This window comes from Trichechus manatus, unplaced genomic scaffold (genome assembly GCF_000243295.1).
Source record: "Trichechus manatus latirostris isolate Lorelei unplaced genomic scaffold, TriManLat1.0 scaffold00209, whole genome shotgun sequence".
Lineage (NCBI taxonomy): Eukaryota > Metazoa > Chordata > Mammalia > Sirenia > Trichechidae > Trichechus > Trichechus manatus.
Genome location: NW_004444145.1, coordinates 2986519 through 3005662, shown reverse-complemented (window position 1 = coordinate 3005662; position 19144 = coordinate 2986519). Strand labels below are relative to the sequence as shown.

At 40.3% G+C, this 19144-nt stretch overlaps 1 protein-coding gene across 1 annotated transcript in view; it reads right to left on the bottom strand.

The window, feature by feature from the left end:
* Positions 1 to 19144, bottom strand: part of SLC4A8 (solute carrier family 4 member 8) — an 83835-nt gene that overhangs the window by 6089 nt on the left and 58602 nt on the right. The window contains exons 15-23 of the mRNA XM_004388344.2: positions 18547 to 18652; positions 17770 to 17931; positions 14214 to 14327; positions 11600 to 11761; positions 10284 to 10535; positions 7300 to 7368; positions 5855 to 6028; positions 4089 to 4226; positions 978 to 1069 (exon numbers count right to left, since the gene is read on the bottom strand). Coding sequence (XP_004388401.1) covers positions 978 to 1069; positions 4089 to 4226; positions 5855 to 6028; positions 7300 to 7368; positions 10284 to 10535; positions 11600 to 11761; positions 14214 to 14327; positions 17770 to 17931; positions 18547 to 18652 — 1269 coding nt within the window. The remainder of the gene's footprint in view (positions 1 to 977; positions 1070 to 4088; positions 4227 to 5854; positions 6029 to 7299; positions 7369 to 10283; positions 10536 to 11599; positions 11762 to 14213; positions 14328 to 17769; positions 17932 to 18546; positions 18653 to 19144) is intronic.

Genomic DNA, 19144 nt, shown 5'->3' with positions numbered 1-19144 from the left:
AGGGAGAGGGTTGACATGTCATGGGGGTGTTAACCAATGTCATAAAACAATATGTGTACTGACTGTTTAATGAGAAACTATTTGTTCTGTAAACGTTCACCTGAAGTACAATTAAAAAAAAAAAGAAGTAAGGAATTGCTGTGATTCCAGTTCAGTTCCTCCTTGGCTCCCAAGATCGTAAGACCCAAAACCCATTGCCGTCAGGTTGATTCCGACTTCCAGTGACCGTACAGGACAGAGTAGAACTGCCCCATAGAGTTTCCAAGGATGTAATCTTTACGAAAGCCAACTGCCACATCTTTCTCCTGCAGAGCAGCTGGTGGGTTCAAACTGCCAACCTTTTGGTTAGCAGCTGATCACTTACTGTAACCACTGCACCACCAGAGCTCCTTGCCAGGACTATTGATGCCATGAATCAATCTGGAATGGGCTGTCTCTACCCATCCCCAAAGGCTTGCTCAAACATGAGAACAAAGATCACACTCTATTCACCTTTGGAAGGTGGCAGAGTAGGGCAAACGGGCACTGGTTTGAGAAGTAAAAAGATAAGGATTTAAATCTTAATTATTCTACTTAGCAGATTTATGATTTTGCACTAATAACCTAAAACCTTCTAAGCCTCAGTTTCTCACTTAAATAAATGTGGATAATGAGACTATACCAGACGGTTTTTGTAAAGATTAAATGAGATCACATATGTAAACCTTCTGGCACAGTCCTGGCCCAGAGGAGGTGCTCAGTACATCGGCTCCCTTACTTCTGTTCTCCTTGGGACTCCAAGCACTTGGTACATAGCAGGCATTCACTAAACCATGAAAGGAAAAGGTGTTTTAATGGGACGGGACTAGGGTGGGAAGCTGAATATCTGATTCTTTACACCAGCAACAGTATTTGTGATCCCACCCCACCCTACCACAAAGCCAGAATGTTTATAGAATAACCAGACACTAAACTCCTTGGCGTTTTGTAAGTTTTACCTGAAATTGATGTTCTTTCCAGGACTACTTAGTAACTTCCTGCTCTCTAAAGGGAACTTGTCTCCCCCCATTTCTAACATTTTCTCAGCCTCCTGGAAGAAAAGAAGACATTATTATATCTCGGACCAAAGTAAGACCACAAGTCTTCAGCAGCCCATTCTCCTTCTACCATCATAATTCCTACCTAATTTTCTCTCACATTTATTATAAAAGAGTAGAATTATGTTCTTTCATAAATTTGACTCATTGCAAAAAGGGACAACCAGATATTTGTACCTATGGAATAGTATTAAAAAAAAAAAAAAAAAAAAAGAACCTGAAAAACCCAAAAAAGAACCTGAATCTGATTAAGCCTCTAGATCCAACTACCAATTTACTAGAAATACAGGGGACAGAGAAACATGTTAAATAACACCAAGGGATACATTCAGCAAAATCCAAATGGTGAGAAATTTTATAATTCAAAGAAATCCAACAAGAAGAAAGAAAGAGAGAAACACCTAAGAAATATATCACCCAGTTATAATATAGACCTTATTTAGATCCCAATTCAAACAAATTGTTAAAAATAATAAGACAATTGGATAAATGTGAATACTGACTTTTCTTTCTACTTTTGTATATATTTGAAATGTTCCATAATAAAATGTTTTCCTTAAAAAAAAATTCCACTAATTTAAAGGAAATGATTACAAAGGAAAAAAAACATGTACAAAGATATTCAGCATATTAATAATATTCATCCAATTGTTCAGGCCAAAAATCTAGACATCATCTTTGCTTCCTCTCTTTCTCTAATACCTGCCCATACATTAGCAAAACCTGTCAGTTCTGTCTTCAAAATAAGTCCCAAATTCAACCACATTCACCCCCTCCTCCACCTTCACCATCACCTCTTGCCTGAACAATTGGAACTATAGGAGACACCTAACTAGTCTCCCTAACTAGCCTCCCTTCTCCCTTCCAGCCATGCTGGCTATCTCAATGTTCCTCAAGCCCACCAAGCTCATTCCTGCTTCAAGGCCTTTGCGCTTGCTGTTCCCTGGCTTGGAATGTTCTTATTCCCAGATAGTCTCAAAACATGCTTCTGACTTTATTCTGATCTCTACTCAGATGTCTCCTCAGAGGAGTTATCCCTGATTACCCTAAATAAAATAACTCCTCACTCCCATTCTATTTCTTTAGCCTGCTTTATTTTTCTTCTGAAAACTTATCACTATATATATATTTTATATATATATATATGTATATATATATATGTATATGGCCGTCAAGTCAATTTAGACTCATAGTGACCCTACAGGACAGAGTAGAACTGCCCCATAGGGTTTCCAAGGAGCAGCTGGTGGATTTGAACAGCTGACCTTTTGCTGACTTTCTGGTTAGCAGCCGAGGTCTTAAACACTGTGCCACCAGGGCTCTCTCTCTCTCTATATATATATCTGTAGTTGTTGTTATTTGTTTATAGTGTGTCTTCTTCATGAGAATGTAAGCTCCATGAGGTCAGGGACTCCGTCTGTCTTGTATACTACCATGTTACCACAGCCCAGAACAGTGACCAGAGCAGAGTAGGCATTGAATAAATATTTGTGAAAGGGAAGGAGGGAGGATGGACACAAGGAAGGAAGGAAATAAAAAACATTTACAATCTCACCACTCAGAGAGAGCTACAATAAACATTTTGGTCTGTTTTCTTCCAATCTTTTTTTCTAATATGTGTGTATAAAATTGATATTTTTATTATATATTCATTTTCTATCCTATATGTTTTTCACATACAATGCCATAAACATCTTCACATATCATTAAATATTCTTTAAAATTTGATTTTTAAACTGTTGTACAATATTCCAATGTAATATATTTACTATAATTTGCCTTTTTGTTGTTGTTATTTTATACAACACCATAATTAAAATCCTTCGTCCACATTGCTGATTATATCCCTAGAACAAATCCAAAAATTAGAGTGGCTGGGCCAAAGGACATATACATTTTTAAGACTCTGTTAAACTGCTCTCTAAAAATATTTATCCAACTTATACTTCCACTTGCAGTGGATAAAAAAGCCTGTTTCAATCACAGTCTTGCCAACACTGGTTATTTTTATCTTTTAAAAAAATCTTTGCCAATTTGAAAAGTGAAAAAATGTGGTCTTCTTTACATTTTCATTTCTTTGATTATTAATGGGAATGAACTTTTTAATCATAAGCTAATTAGCTATTTGTATGTCTTCTTTTGTAAATTATCTATATCCATTGCTCATTTTTTATTACATTATCGTTATTAATTTATAAAAATTATTTGAAAAGTATATTAACTTGTCTCACCTTGCCTGGTATTTTAAAAAAAAAAGCCTGAAAGCTTTACATTTTGTGTAGTGAATTTATCAATCTTCTCTTTTAAGGTTTCTTCCATTCCTTTTATGCTTACAGTTACAATTGTTAAAGCTGATTTAATGATATAAGGTTTTTATAATTCACGATATTAGAAAAAATGTTTTTTAAAATACATCTCAAAGGACATTAACTAGAGCATTAAATGTATTTGGAAACACTTTCCTGCTCATTCATTTCTTGTTCTGTTAATTTTCATTTTGCTACACATCCATTCTTTGCCGGTATAAGCCATTTATTGAGGGCTCATTACGTGGACGGCAAAATGCTAAGTGCTGAGGGAAATGAGAAAGGACAAAAAAGTCCTATGCAAGTTGTCTTTGCATGATGCAAATCACAGCACCATCTGCAATTAGATACGTAAATACTCTCCGAAAATAATGGGCTTTATATACTTGTCCAATTTGACCTTTTGGAAGAACATAAGCCATCAGATCTGATAATAAGTCAGGGTCTGTGTTCATATTCTAGGTGTAAACTGGTAAGCAGACAGTAGACAACGGAAAAAACAACTGGTTATCAAATCTGATAATGAAGGACAGACAGGGACAAGAATCCTTAATCCATTCTCAGCTGAGAACATCTTTGGAGTTATCTTCCTAATTCCTAAACATAACCCTTGGGATTCCAGACATGCTGACTTTTCATGTAGCCCTTCCTATGTTCTGTAATTTGAGGTTGCCTCAGAGTGTTCACTTGATACAAGGACTATGACCTCTTCCTCCTTGGCCTTCTTTTTGGCATCGTCCAACTTCTTCTTTTTGCTTTCAGGCATGAGATCATCTAACCAGCTCAGCTCTCGCTTAGAGAAACAGAGATCCATGACTTTCCTGACAAAGACTAAGGCCAAAACCTGAATAAAAATAAAGAAAGAAAGTGGGTTAAAGGGGCCAATTTCCTTCCTGGATTTAGAGCAACGTCTTATTTTCACAGTAGACTAGAACATTCCAAGCAAAATCAAATTCGTAATAATCATAGTAGTTGCCATTTATTGAATGCCCTCTGAGGTATTTAATACAATATTTTATTTAACTGTCATCATAACAACCCTGCAACTTAGAAGCTAATTTAATTCTCTCAGTGAGATGAGAAAGTGTTAATCTGCTAGATGACCCTAACATCTGCCTTCCCCTAGCTTGGGTTCCACAGGAAGGCCTACAGGGCAGTACTGGGGTGAAGAGCCTCTATAGGAGTACTGCCCTGGTATGCCTTGCCCAGCCCAAGCATGCCTTGTCAAGGGAGGAGGAGACCTTGAAGAATCATCTTTATTCCCTCTGTTCCTTTTCTTGTTTTTTCCCCTCCCCAAAAAACAAACAAACAAAAAAAATCTTGCTTTATGTCTGCATCATGCATCACTAGTCGTTTTTGTCTCTGCCCTCTGGCCTGGCCTGATGTTCATTTTTACAGATGAGGAAACTGAGGCCCAGGGAGAGGAAGTGACTTGCCTAAAATTTGACAGCTAATTTCTTCAATAGACAGGACCTGTCTTCAGGACAGGTTCAGGGTGTTTCAACTGCTACTCCACTTTCTTCCCATAAGAACCATTTTAGCCAAAGGCAAACCAAGAATAACCACAGAATGACCTGCTGGGATTGACTGGTGTTCACCAACTACATCTCGTGGCTGGACAAGGAATGAGGCAAATCAGGCTTATGAAATTCAATCATATTTCTCCCTAATTTTAATGACTACTGTAATAAATCCAAAACTGGTAGAATCCCTTCCAGCATACCCAGGAACTTGTGAATTCTTTAACCAAACACTCAGTCCCTGAACATAATATCCAAATGTAGAGCCCTGCATGTACTCTGACAAAATTGAGAAACCCATCAGTAGGGTGTGGATTTGGGGGACTAAGGAAAAAGAAACTCCCCTCCAGATTCCTCACTCTTTAATATTCTCCTAGTAAGACAGAGTTCAAGAAGTACCTGAATAAACAAACATAACCCTCATTGCCATGTCTCTCTAGAGGCCCTATTTAGGATAACTTTCAAACAGCCCATTGAATTCTCAGCATCCTTATGACACAGGTAAGTTAGAGAGGGCAGCATCAAGAATTTCATCATCATCCTGGGTTTTAGGAAACAGCTGGTCTGTCACCTGCTGGACCACACACAGTTCAGCTTCCCTGGTCTCCTTTTCAAAGCCTTTGTCTCAGGTAGAAAAGAGATAAAGAGGTCCCAGTCACTTTTCAATGCTAACTCCCTCTCTCCCAGTGACTTAAAAAGGGCATCTCCCCACTACTTTAGACATTATTGATTGCAATAAATCCTCAAGTGAAGCTAAATTATTCTGAAGTAATATGTAAATTACTGCAAACATGAAGAATCCTCTCCATGTTATATTCACTAAGAAAAAGATCTGGTAGCCTTGAAAAATAAACATGGCAAACTGCTACACATCTGCATCCAGAACTTCAGGACCCAAAGAAAATGCTGCCGTTGCTGCTGCAAAGACAAAAACAATAATCAAAAACCTCACCATCATTGGAAAGACAATAGCAGCTGGAGAGGCCTTGATGACCCAGAGCAGGACAAGGCAGGTCAGTTGGATGAGGGTGAAGAGGTGCACTTTGCGTAGTGGTACGTGACGCAGGTAGATAAAGTCTGGCTGGTGTTTTGCAGGCATCCCAAAGAGCTTTAGACGGTCAAAGAACTGAAAGCGGGGAACCAACATGTATTATTAAGAGCCTTCTTGGGTCAGAAGCCTGATTAGACCCATTCACATCTATTCTATCACCTGCTCTGAAAGTCAGTAATGCTGTTTCCACTGAACAGAAATGGAAACTGAGTCTCAGAGGGATCAGGTAATTTGGCCAAGGTTGGTAAGTAGCAGAGTCAATATTTTAATCCATTTTTTCTAATTCTGGGGCCCTGACGGTGCAGTGGTTAAGCATTTGGCTCTTAACCAAAAGGTTGGCAGTTCAAATCCACCAGCCACTCCTTGTAAACCCTATGGAGGCAGTTCTACCCTGTCCTATAGGGTCACTATGGGTAGGAATGCACTTGACGGCAATGGGTTTGGTTTTGTTTTTTTCTAATTCTACGTTCAAAGTTTTTTCTCCTGTCTTATACTGTGACCCTGAGAGAGGTGTTTCTCAGGGAGTAATGAAAACAAAATAAGCCAACTCCATCTTTCTTCTTACTATCAAAACCAAATATTTCACTTGTTCTTTGAGGATTTAGGGGCTCTTCATTGATTATTTATAGTAAAAAGATCAAATGAAACCTCATAACATTCTGGATATAGAAAATATGACCATCCTCATATTATAAAAAGGAAAACAGAGACAGAGAGGTTAAACAAGCTTCTCAAGTTCATATTAGAAGTTAGTGTATAAGAAAAACAAAAAGTGTCCAGTCACCAATAAAAGAAGCTAAGTTATAACCTGAGGTACTCAAGTTATTAGTGACAAGCTCCTGATTTTCTCTGCTTGAGGGACTCAGAAAGAGAAATGAGGTAGAGCACGACAGGAAGTGACCTCTGCTTACCTGTAGCAACTCCCACTATTGCCCCGGTCTCTTTACCAATGCACCCCCAAAGTTAAACCCTCACTCTCACACTCTAGCCTGGCACTACAACTAGTGCTGTCTCATTTGTAGGGGAGGAAGCCAGTCTGGTCCTTGAGCAACCTCTTAGATCCAAGTTTACCAGCACCTTGTGGTAAGTGCCAATAATTATCTGTTGAGTAATTAATGATTGGAACCATACCATCAAGCCAGACCACCCTGGGAGTCTCTGTACCCTCATGCCAACATGACTTTATTTTGCCCATATTCAAAGAAATGTATAAAATAGCAAGCCAGCAAGACTAGGAAATGATTTTTCAGGAATTGGTTTGTGCTTCCCTTGGGTAGCCATTCCTCCCTGGCCAGGACAAGTGAGCTGACAATGAAAAGAACTGCCCTTGCTGAACCATACAATACCTGAATTCCCTGTAGTGAAGAGACTCCCATATAGAGGAAAACTCCATAGAGTACTGGCATGGGAATAAACTGGAGACAGAAGAGCAGAAGAACCAGAAATTAAATTTTGTATCATGCATAGCACATTTAAGACAATATAAAATTTTAAATCTTCAGGAAGGAAACAAAGTCACAAAATTGCTACATATATGCATTAGTTTCTGCTGCCTTTGCATGACTTAGAAGCAAAAGCAGACGTTTCCAATGATAAAAATCATTTCATTCTGAAATAATCACACTGGAAAGTGTAACCTGGACCTGGTTAAATCATAGGGCTAACATCTTACCCCCTGTCTGGCTCTTTTTCCTCCATGGGGATGGGCACACACACACACACACACACACAGATACACATCTCTCTTTTACAGAACTGACGCCTTTTTAATCTTTTGTTATTACATAATCAATTCTTCAAGGAGTTGATGTATTTTAACATAGACTAAAAAAATTTCCCTGTTTACTGACCAGAAACCTGAGGACAGGAATAGGGAGGTATCTTGTCAGAGAGGGAATAATTTTGGGGGAAATATTAATATTATTATATTGCACTTGGATATATATACTACACTTGACTATAATTTTGCCAAGCACTTTCACATCTATCAACTTAGGTAATCTTCAGGGCAGCACCAGGAAGCAGGGAAATGAAGCCTATAGAATCAAGGCAAGGCAAGTCTCAGAACTGAAGACTAAACTTGACTTGCTTTTTTTCTGGGGCTAAAGAATATTCTCAAACATAATTCCTCTCAGAATTAGAAAATCTCCACTGGATTGTATGTTGCTCCAGCTCTAGAGTGAGTAGACCTCTCAATTTAGTGAAAACCTTGTTTGTAGAACTACTGCATGGTGTCCTAAAAGAGTCCTCCTGAGACGGCTGCAAAAAGGCCAGGCAATGCCCCACCATCATGCTTCTGTGGTCACACATCTGGAGGAGCAACAACCTTTGGTTTCCTCCAGTTGGCGCCAAGACCACGAGTGGGAGTGGGAGTGGGGCTACTGGCAGAGAGTGGAAGGGGAAAAGAAGTGTGAAGAGAGGTGGTAAGGTTAAGTATAAAGTATGGAGACAGGAAGACGGTGTAAAAATGTTTACCATTCCTTTCAATTACCATCCCTTTCGCCCATAAAGGGCACTTGCAGTACAGGCTATGGTGGTCAAAGAGTTGCTAAAAAGAGGACAGAGAAGAACATGTTCCAGAATGGTGGGGACTTGGAAATAGAGCTAGAGAGGTTTTCTCTTCATCCCTTTTTCTCAGGTGCAAGCCTTATAATTACAAAAAAATAACAATTTTCTCATGTTCAAGGTATCTTCCATCTTTCCAAAAAAACAAAAGTCCCATATCTGATGCTAGCCACTGCTCCTTTTTCTGCTCACACACTCCCCATACTTCCTCTTCTCCTATTTACTCTTCAGGCCCCTGTAATCTGGCTTCTGCACCATCACTCCACGTTAAATTTCCATGTTGCCAAATCCAATGGCCTTTGTTCAGTCTTCATCTTTCTGGACAACTTCTAATCAATCTTTCCTTGAAACAACTCCCCTCATTTAACTTCCCTGACACCACACCCTCTTCCTTCCCCTCTTATCTTTCTGTCAGCTCCTTCTGAGTCTTCTCTATCTAACCTGTAAGTATTGGAGCTCCTCAGACTCTGCTCTTCTCTTCCCTCTTCTCTTTTATATCCACCATTCTCCCTGAGTAATCTCATCTATTCCCTTGGCTTTCAATACTACCTATATGCTGTTGACTTTCAAATTTATATCTTTATCCCAGAACCCTCTTGTACCATCTTTACTCAGATGCCTCCAGGCATCTCACTGAAAATTCAGTCAAGCCCTACCCCTCACAAAATCACTTCCTCCTTCATGCAGTCTTCTCCATCTTAACATATGCATTATATTCTACTCACGTGATCAAGTCAGAAACTTAGGATATATCCTTGATTTTTCCATTTTCCTCCCCCTCTCCCTGCCCCTGCCCCGCCACTCCATATCCAGTTAACCAACAAGACCTTTGGTTCTGCCTCCAAGATACATAGAAGTCATGCCTTTTTATTTATCCCTACTACTACCACCTTCCTTATCCAATCCTTATCATCTCTCACCTGTAACAGCCTAACTGGTCTCCTTGCTTCTATTCTTCCCCAACCCTAAAAACTTATTCTCTGGACAACAGCCAGAGTGATCTTTTAAAAATACTAACTGGATCATGTTCCTCTCCTGTTAACCTTTACCATGGTGGACAAGGCCCTGCATAATCCACCCCTGCCCACTCTCTAACCTCATCTCACTGTGCTCTTGCCCTAACTCAGCACCCTTGAACCCCATGGCCCTGATATTTCCACATGGCACTCCTTCCCACCTTGGAACCTGACTAGACTGCTTTTCTTCCCTTCTTCCGTGCCGTCCCCCACCATCCATAACATGGCTAGCTCCATCTCTTCCGAAATGTCATCTCCTCAGAGAGGCCTTCTCTGACCACTCTAACTAAAATAGCACCCCTTATTATCTATAGGTAGAGTCCCTGGGTGGTACAAATGTTAAGTGCTTGACTACTAACTGAAAGGTTGACAGTTCAAACCCACCCAGAGGCACCTTGGAAGATAGTCCTGCTGATCTGCTTCCAAAAGTTCACAGTCTTGAAAACCCCATGGAGCACAGTTCTACTCAGAAACACAGGGGGTCACCATGAGTCAGAATCGACTTGACGGCAACTAGTTTGGTCTTGGTTATTATCTACAGCATCACATAGCACTATAGATTTCCTTTATTTCATTTATCACATTCTGTAATTATCGTATTTGTTTTTTTAACTACAAATTATCTGTCTTGCCCCACAAGCTCTTTGAGGGCAGGGATTTGGGTGTGCCATTGTATTCCCAGCATCTAGTAGAATGCCTGGCACAAATCAGACACTTGATATTTGCTGAACAAGTGAATTAATGATTACCTTTAATACAGCTGTCATGAAGACTGAGCAACCCATCAGCACAAAGATCATAAGGCCTGTCACTCTCTGCTCTCGGATACCCAAGAACTTGGGCTGTTCTCCTGGAGCAGAGCACTCAGATTCCAGCTTGAGGCTATTTACGTGTGTGATGGACAGGACAGTTGCAGCCACGAACCAGGGAAGACCCATGATGGAGCAGACACCCAGCATGATGGCCACCATCAGCAGGTCCAGGTGGTAGCCACAGCCTTTCTGTGGGGAAACAGAGTCTCTGTTACCAGCAGTGGGATGGCTGCAGTGGGGCATAAAACAGTGAGCTAAGGGTTTCAGACCCAATGTAGGGAGGGGATTCCAAAGGAGTCTTGCAGCCCCTCCTGGTTAGGAGGGGACAGAGAGGAAAAAGGGAAACTTTAGTCTGTCCTATACACACCAATATCCATTCTTTATCCAAGTGCCCCTAGATCCCACCCTGGGTCTTACACACCTAGAGATTCATCCTTCCCTGGCAGAGTAGCCAGAGTCCAAGCCACATCTTGACCATTCTAGATAGTAGACACTACAGAAGCTGGGAATAAATGTCTTTACCGGGTTCTTACAATCCTTGCTAGATTTGGATGTTGCCTATTCTGAGTAAGGAAAGAATAGAGATGGATGGCATGAAGTCTCTGACTAATAAATGTCCTAGAATTAACCCTACCTCTTTAGGATCCAGGGAGGTCTGGTGGCACAGTGGTTAAAGTGCTTGGCTGCTAACCGAAAGGTTGGAGATTAGAACCCACCAGCCGCTCAGCAGGAGAAAGATGTGGCAGTCTGCTTCTGTAAAGATTTACAGCCTTGGAAACCCTATGAGGCAGTTAGAACTCTGTCGTATAGGGTCACTATGAGTCGGAATCAACTCGACAGCGCTAAGTTTGGTTTGGTTTGGCTCTATGATCCTTGTTCTAAAACTTCAGTCTGGAAACCCCAGTAATGGATACCAGTGGGAAGACATCAGCCTATAGATGACAGTCACCTAGACCCTGACCTGAACCTCAGGAAAACAAGTTGTCCAGCCGCCTAACCCAGAGCATGTATCTATATAGGGACCACCAGGAATTCTGCCTGCCCACCTTCCCCACAGGTTTGAGGGGAGAGTAATGGAGTCCAAGCTTTTTTTCCCATCATTCTGCTATGCTCCGCTCCAGTCTCATCTCCAAACCAATATTTGTCATTAATGGAGGGAATGGAAAATCTCTTATGAGCCCTTTCCATGACTACTTTAATCCACGTTCTACAATTCCTGCCATTGGTCCTTCTAGGTCGGAACCTCTTGTTACCTTGAGCTTGTGTTCCTTCCTGTTAATGATGACAGCTGTGATCTGCTGATCCATGAATATTAAGATTGTGCAGAGAAGAGCTGGGATAATGGCAGCTATCACAGTCCACCAGGGATTGGGGCCAATGGGACTAATAATCCACCCTCGATCATCCCTTGTTGGCTAAGGGAAACAAACAAAACAAACAAGGATTTATTTCTGTATTTTAAATGAACTAGACATTAGGGAAAAACAGATCAAACTGAACCACAACATTTACATTTTTCTTTTTAGTCTTGAATGAGAATCTTTTATATATATATTTATTTAATTATATATATTTATTTAATATCTATAAAAGATTCTCATTCCAGACTAAATATAAATATATTTAAAGTATATATATATAGAGAGAGAGAGAGAAACTCCTTAGAAAATCTATGACCTTGTTCCAAATCTCCTTACACAGACAATCCTCTATTGTAAACTTCCTGTGGAATATTCATTATTCCTATGCTTCCTTCCACCTATTCCTCAAACCCCAGTGGACTGAGAAAGCAGCTATGTCACAACATTAGCCCAATAAAAATACAAACAACTAAATCTGTTGTTAAAAAATGTTTTGAAGACTTCCAAAGACAAATATAAGTAGCTTAGACGATTCTCACTGCTTTCCTCCAAAGCCATAAATGTGTGTCTACAGCACAGATGAAGGCAAAGTGGAGCCAATTGCACAGAATCTCTGGGCTTACATTGAACTGGTCCAGGGGCCTTCTATCAGCAGTGAATACAGGGGTCCAGGCACCAGAGACTTGAGAGAGGGGCCCAAGACTGCTGAACTTGGGGACTTGTTTGATCTAGGACCCTCTCAAATGCTCCTGCAAGACTACAATTCAGGGTGTTCATGACATACCTGAACTCTCCTAGCTCCTGAGAACCTCCTAGGTACTCTGATTAAGAGAAGTTCACCCTGTGGTCCAGGAGGATAAAAGGCCAGTGATATGAATTGGCCCAGAACTGACCAAAACTAAGCAAACAAAGCAAAGACCGTTACGCCTGAAGCATTTGGTTCCATATTGGTCATGACTCAAGGATTCAAAGATTCTTCAGCAACACTTCCAAGTAAAAATTATTAGAGGTTATTTTCTAAAAGTGCACAGAACCTAGGTTTCCTTAGTAACAATGTTTTAAAAGGTAGTTAAGTATTTAGGCGAACATAAAAACTTATTAACAAAGAGCATCAACACATTAGTAATAATACTAGCTTTCAGATTGAGTCTTGGAAGCTGAAGGCCCATGTGGTATTAATAGGAAAGGGAAGAAGAAAGAAAATGTCTTCTCTCCTTCCGGAAAGCAGGACCTGGCATGAGCAACATTTTCTGTGACATTCTCCCATTTCTCTTTCTTATCTCTTTCACGTCTCCCAGATGCCTCCTTCCAGATGTCCCAGAACTCAGTTTCTTCTGACTATCTTAAGCCAATCCAACAGAATATCTCCCCAAGGACTGCTTATTGCTCCCAAATCACCTATTTTTACATAAAATCCATTCTTCCTGCAGGGCTGACCTCAGCTAGGTATTAGAAAGCTGATTGTGCTCATTCACACAAAGGTGAGAATGACATATTCTCAGAGGTATTAGATTTTAAAAGAGGGTGTTTGTTAACTCATAAATTTCTAAGTGGTGACATTTTAGCAAATTTAGCAAAATAAAATGTAAATTTTTCAGGCAATATGGAAAAAGATACTTTTAACCAGGACTGCTTCAGGGAGAGAGAGAGAAAAGAGAAAGGGAAGCCAAAGGTCATGTGTATGGGGGCATTTACAAGTCAGGGACTGCCTTTATTCCATCTGCCTTCTCCTCGGCCTCCTCAGCCTCTTATTTTATGATTCTCAGCATCACCGAAGAGGCCTAATTTTCTCTCCTCTGCTCTTCAGATCTCTGTGTGGATCTATGGAACTGAGCTTAGCTTTTCCGTCTTCCTCTGTTTACTCAATTCATGCCCCAAAACTGAAGTAGATTTGGAGTTTCTATTTATTGATCATTTGTCTTACTTTTACTATAGGTTTTTTTAAAGATACCATAGATTATATGGAAGTATATAAACAAACAGTGAAATCAGGTTGAAGAGATGCAAAGATTACTCTGCCTGAGGCCGCAGATCCCAGATCAGGCCCCTCGTTATTCCATTCCCCTCAGCAACGGCAAGATCCTTGAAGGAAGGGACTGAATCCTTCAGCTTTTTCAATCTTCCTGATGCTCTTAACCAGCTGATGCTCAGTGAAAGTGCTGTTTACCAGACTTGTTCTAGGGGCCCACATTACCACAGTATCTGGCATATATTTATGTAAATGTACACATTCCACTGTTCTAAATCTTAACATATTAAAACAATAAGTGGCATTAGTGATAATAAATAATGCCTTCCATTAATTAAACAACCTTAATTTTTCTGTTCTATGTTCAGCCGAGGCTGAAGAGTTTGCTTTTCTGAATAGCAAGGCAAAAACAGCAAGGGCCATTTGGAGGACTGCAAAAAATCTCATGATTGTGATATAGAAAGGCCTTTGAAATCAGCTTAGGATCAAAGTCTATGAGACTACATGAGGGCACCAAGTACCCTGAGATCTGTTTACCTTGAACACACTAGGAACTTGAAGCTTTGGTGATGGGACTCCAATCAAAAAATCAATAATCACCATCGTGAAGATAGTGAGGAAAACGGCAAAGTCACTCACCATGGAGCGTACCTGGCATAAGAAAAAATTGGAAAAGTGTTTTAATAGGATAAACAGGGTAAAAAAGAACTTAGGATTGTAAAAGTTTTGAAAATCCTCAGAAGAATGCTTTAATTTTATAGTTGAATTAATATATGCATATTTAAACAAGAATATATTAATACACTCAAATTAATGACCATGAACTGTGGATGTAATGGAGGAAAATGAACCCTCTGACAAACTCTAAGGTTACCCACCCCAACCTCTGAAGAGTTCTGTTTGGAGCATTTAGGTCTAAGTTTAGGCTCTAGTTCTGAAAACTTGAAATAAGGTTTTCTGGGACCAGCCAAGGTCTATTTGCACCAGACAAGATCTTGGCATCACCATCAACTCCTCTTCTCCCTAACACACAGCATCCAATCCATCTGCAAGTCCTGTTGGCTCTACCTTCAGAACATTTACTGAATCTGAGCACTTCATACCGCCTCCACTGCTCATACCCTGGTCAAAGTCACCATCATCTCTTGCCTGGATAACTACAGCAGCCTCTTAACCCTGCTTCTGTCCTTGTCCTCCACAGTCTTCTATGAAGACAGCCTCTGAAGTGATAATACATAAACAGAAGTCAGACTGTGTCATTCCTCTGCTCAAAATCCTGAAATGGCTCCTCATTTCACTAAGTTGAAACCCGAAGGTCCTTCTGTGGCCTATGAGACCCACGTAAACTAGTGTCCATCGTCTTCCTGATCCCAGCTCCTACTGCTCTCCTCCTCCCTCACTCTGTGCCAGCTGCACAAGTCTCCTTCTGTTTCTTAAACATTCCAGGCTCACTCCCACTTCCCAGCCTCTGTATTTGGTGATACCTCTACCTGGAATGCTCTTCCTCTATGTAACCTCTTGAGTATCTTCCTTACCTCCTTTAGGTTCACTCAAGTGTCACCTTCTGTGTGAGATCTTCTCTGATGAACCGGTTAAGAATTAGTCACTATCCTCTACCCTAGCACTTCCTGTACCCCTTTCTTGCTTTATTTTTCTCCTTCGCACTTACCAGTGTGAAGGAGAAAAATAATAATAACAGACATCTTACTTTGATTTTAAGGGGTTGTTCTTACCCACAAAACCAAACATTAACTGTAAAAAAGCTTGATTCAAACTGCAAAAGTAATGAGTTGTTTCACCACAAACTGCTCTGCAGCATTGTAAATTTGTCGTTTCAGCTAGAAAAGGGTAGTCAATAACAAAACCATTATCTCATAATGGAAAAAGAAAAATAGTGGGCTTCCTCAATTTTAATTTCAAGAGATCTCATAGCTACAAAAGGGTACAGGACTAAATCTTCAAGAGTTACCTTTTCAATGCTAACCATTAAGTACCTGGTCACCTTGGAAACTTGTATTTACTAAGAAAAAAATATTTAAGCTTCTGTAAAATCTCCAGTCCTCAGGAGTGCTTCTTATTCTTCAATTCCTTCATGTAAGGAGACTCGTACTCCTACAATTTGCAAACTGTTTATTAAATTATGAAATAATCAAAAATATCATTTTTTGAGCTAATTCAAAGGTTTATTTTTAACAATTGTAACTAGCCTACTTTCAGCCACTTGTTTTAAGTAACAAAATGATCTCCCTGCATGCATATAGAATGCTTAGAATGAAACTTATGTTTCTATTTCTTTGAGTTTTGATTATTTTTTTAATATCAGCATTTTGCTAGGGATTCCCATCCAATTTAAGATTCGTCCTCAGAGGACTGCCCCACTTTATAGTTTAGTGTAGCTTTCATAAATACAGTGCCTATCAAATGCCCAGTATGTACCTTAGTCAGAACTTCCAACAGAGATAGAGCAAAACATATCTTAGCTACATGTAACACCACTAACATCTTAACCTGACTCTGTTTTCTTTGAAACCTGAGGTTTCCTGCTTTCCTTCTAGGTTTTTGTAGTTCTTCTTGGAATGTTACATAAATTCTCTGAACATCTACCACCCCGTCCTATGAAGCCATCTTGACTGTCCTGGAGCCCAGTGGTCCTTCTCTTCTTTGAACTCCTTCAGCATTTACCTCCCAGTTTGGCATCCAACTATTTACCACACTCTCATATAGCATCTAATTGTTTCATGAGTCTTCCCTTCTTACCTGGTGGCAGACAGCATGTTCTAAACTTTTCTTGTATCCCACATAGCACTTAACCCAGGCCTGAGCAAGTAGTCAGTATATAACTGTCACTTACTAGTTGTCCAGATAGGAAATAAAGACTCAGAACTTATTGAATATGTGGTCTCCTTAACTAATGTGTGGGCTCACTGAGGCCTAAGAATGTGTTTTAGTCACATATGTCTGTATAGTAAATACCTAATCAGCTGAATCCTTCACTTATTCACACAGTCACCTCTGTGAATGTGCCTTATTGAGGCCTCACTTACAAAAAAAAAACCACAATTTCCTCCTGATTTGAGCTGCTTTTTAAAGCAATGGCCCTTTAATCACCCCACACTAGGCCTCTAATTCTGCCCTGCAAAAACTGGCAGAAACCCTGATCACCATACAAACAATGCCATCTGCATCAGGGAAAGGTTGTTGAGGCTCCAAACAGTCATGTGAACCAAGTCAGGAGCATGCTGGCTGCTGCTGTCAATGTGACTAGTGATTTCATAAGCTATTGCAAGAGCCATCCCTGGAAAAAGACTTTGAGGTCCTCTAAAGTATCCAAGGAAACCCTGGTGGCGTAGTGATTAAGAGCTACAGCTGCTAACCAAAAGGTCAACAGTTCAAATCTACCAGTTGCTCCTTGGAAACCCTATGAGGCAGTTCTACTCTGTCCTATAGGGTCACTATGAGTCAGAATCGACTTGATGGCAACTGGTTTGGTTTTTTTTTTGTTTAAAGTATCCAAGGCGATCACTCCAAATTACCATATTCTGGAGCCAGCTCTAGCTATTGCATGCTAAGTGTGCCAGCATTCTGGAAATGAAACTTAATAGTATTCAGGAAGTGAGACTTTATAGCTTTAGAGAACACTACTACCACCTTAAACTCAAAAAGTTTAAATTAAAAGACTTTTAAGGAAAAGGTGATGGTTGAACAACATGATGAACATAGCTAATGTCATTGAACTGTGCATGTGAAGATTGTTGAAATGTTAAATGCTTTGTTACATATATTTACTATAATAATTAAAAGGATGAAAGAAAACTTGAATAAATACCATCTTCCTAAGTGGGGTAAAATAAGCTTTTAAGCATTAGCCCCTCATTCTGAACCACACATCTATGAAAGAAGCTGACAAACACTAGAAGAGAAAGCCACAGTGTGGCTCATCAGGACATTTGGAGCTCTCCATCCACCAAGCAAGCAGGATGGAGGCTAAGAAAGGCTCTATTATATTAGAATTGAAAAACACAGAAGAAACATATGCCCAGCCAGCACTCTCTGGTTAAATGTGGATTTTGGTTACTCATGACTAGCTACCTACTCTGGTTGGGAAATAGCGGCTCGTCTTGAATGTCTTTAAGGTGCTTGAGAGGATGAAGGTGGTGAAAAAGAGAATGCAGGACCAAAAGAGCACATCAGGAGTGTAGGGTCCATGGTGGCCACATGCAGATCCCATGAACTCTCCATGCATCTCCTGGCATTCCTAGAGGAACAAGCATTCTGGGTAATTAAAGACAGGCACAAGGAAATAAATAGCTGCTGTCTTCTGATTCCAACACCCACTATCATCCCATGGTAGCTGGGGAATGCAGGCTGCCAGCAGCACCCTCTTGGCCTCTATGTAACTGTCAGGCTCTCGCTTGCACAGGTTCCTTCCAAGTAGGGAGACCATTTATGGTCCTAAGACCCTTTTGAGAATGAAACCAGAACTGCCCTGAGAAAACACTACTTCCAAGGTCCTGCAAGGGCTCTAGAAACTTTGTATTGTTTTATTAAATAGGCCTCCAAACTTAAATATTCTTCGAGCCCCACGAAACCTAGATCTGCCCCCTGCGCTACCTGGTTTCATCCCCACATATCCTTAGTGCAGAGCCACTGGGCAAGGTGTGTGTGGGAGAGATCTTTTTTTCTTTTTATATGCAAGATAACTTTTAAAAGGGAAAAGAAAGCCTATAAGAATTAATATTAAAAATAATAATAATAAGCTTTATTTTTGAAAATACCAGAGCTTGCCAAAGGGCTACCCTACTTCCACTTAGAAGTTCTTCTTAAACCTGATGATCACAATGCTAGGGCATCTGGCAGCTCCCAGACTTACACTAACAGTCAGGTTAGCCCAGTTAATATGAGTCGCCACGATGTCATGGTCCTTCCAGAACTGTAGAGTGTGATTGTTTGGATTCTCTGGGAGAGTACACCTGCAGCTGAGGGGAAAAGAAACATTCCTGAAGAAAGCAACCAAATGTTAAATGATTTTATCCATGACTGGGCTAAAGACTCTGTCAGAGCCTGAATTGTTTGTCCTGCCTTTGCCCACTTCAGACCTCTGAGTTTGATCCCATTGGTTGAGGTCCATCTGTAGGTCCAATCATACTCCAATTTTTCAGTCTGTCATTGCTAAAGATAGACAGAAATCAGTGCAAAGGTCTAGGATTAAATTGTGCTGACAAACAAGCTAGGCATCTGATGTGCCCAGAATGATCCCTGGGTGGTTCCCTTGCTTACCATAGTCTCTTCCCATGAAAATTAATCAACATAGCAAGGAGGACCTGACCCCAGTTCAGCTCTCAACAGCTTACTCCAAGACTCAATAGCTTGCTGTCTATAACCCCTGTCACGTTTCTGCTCTGAAAATTGGAGTCTCCTGCAATTATGATGCAAGCTCTTCTTGACACTGCATTGTCCCCTGCACTACC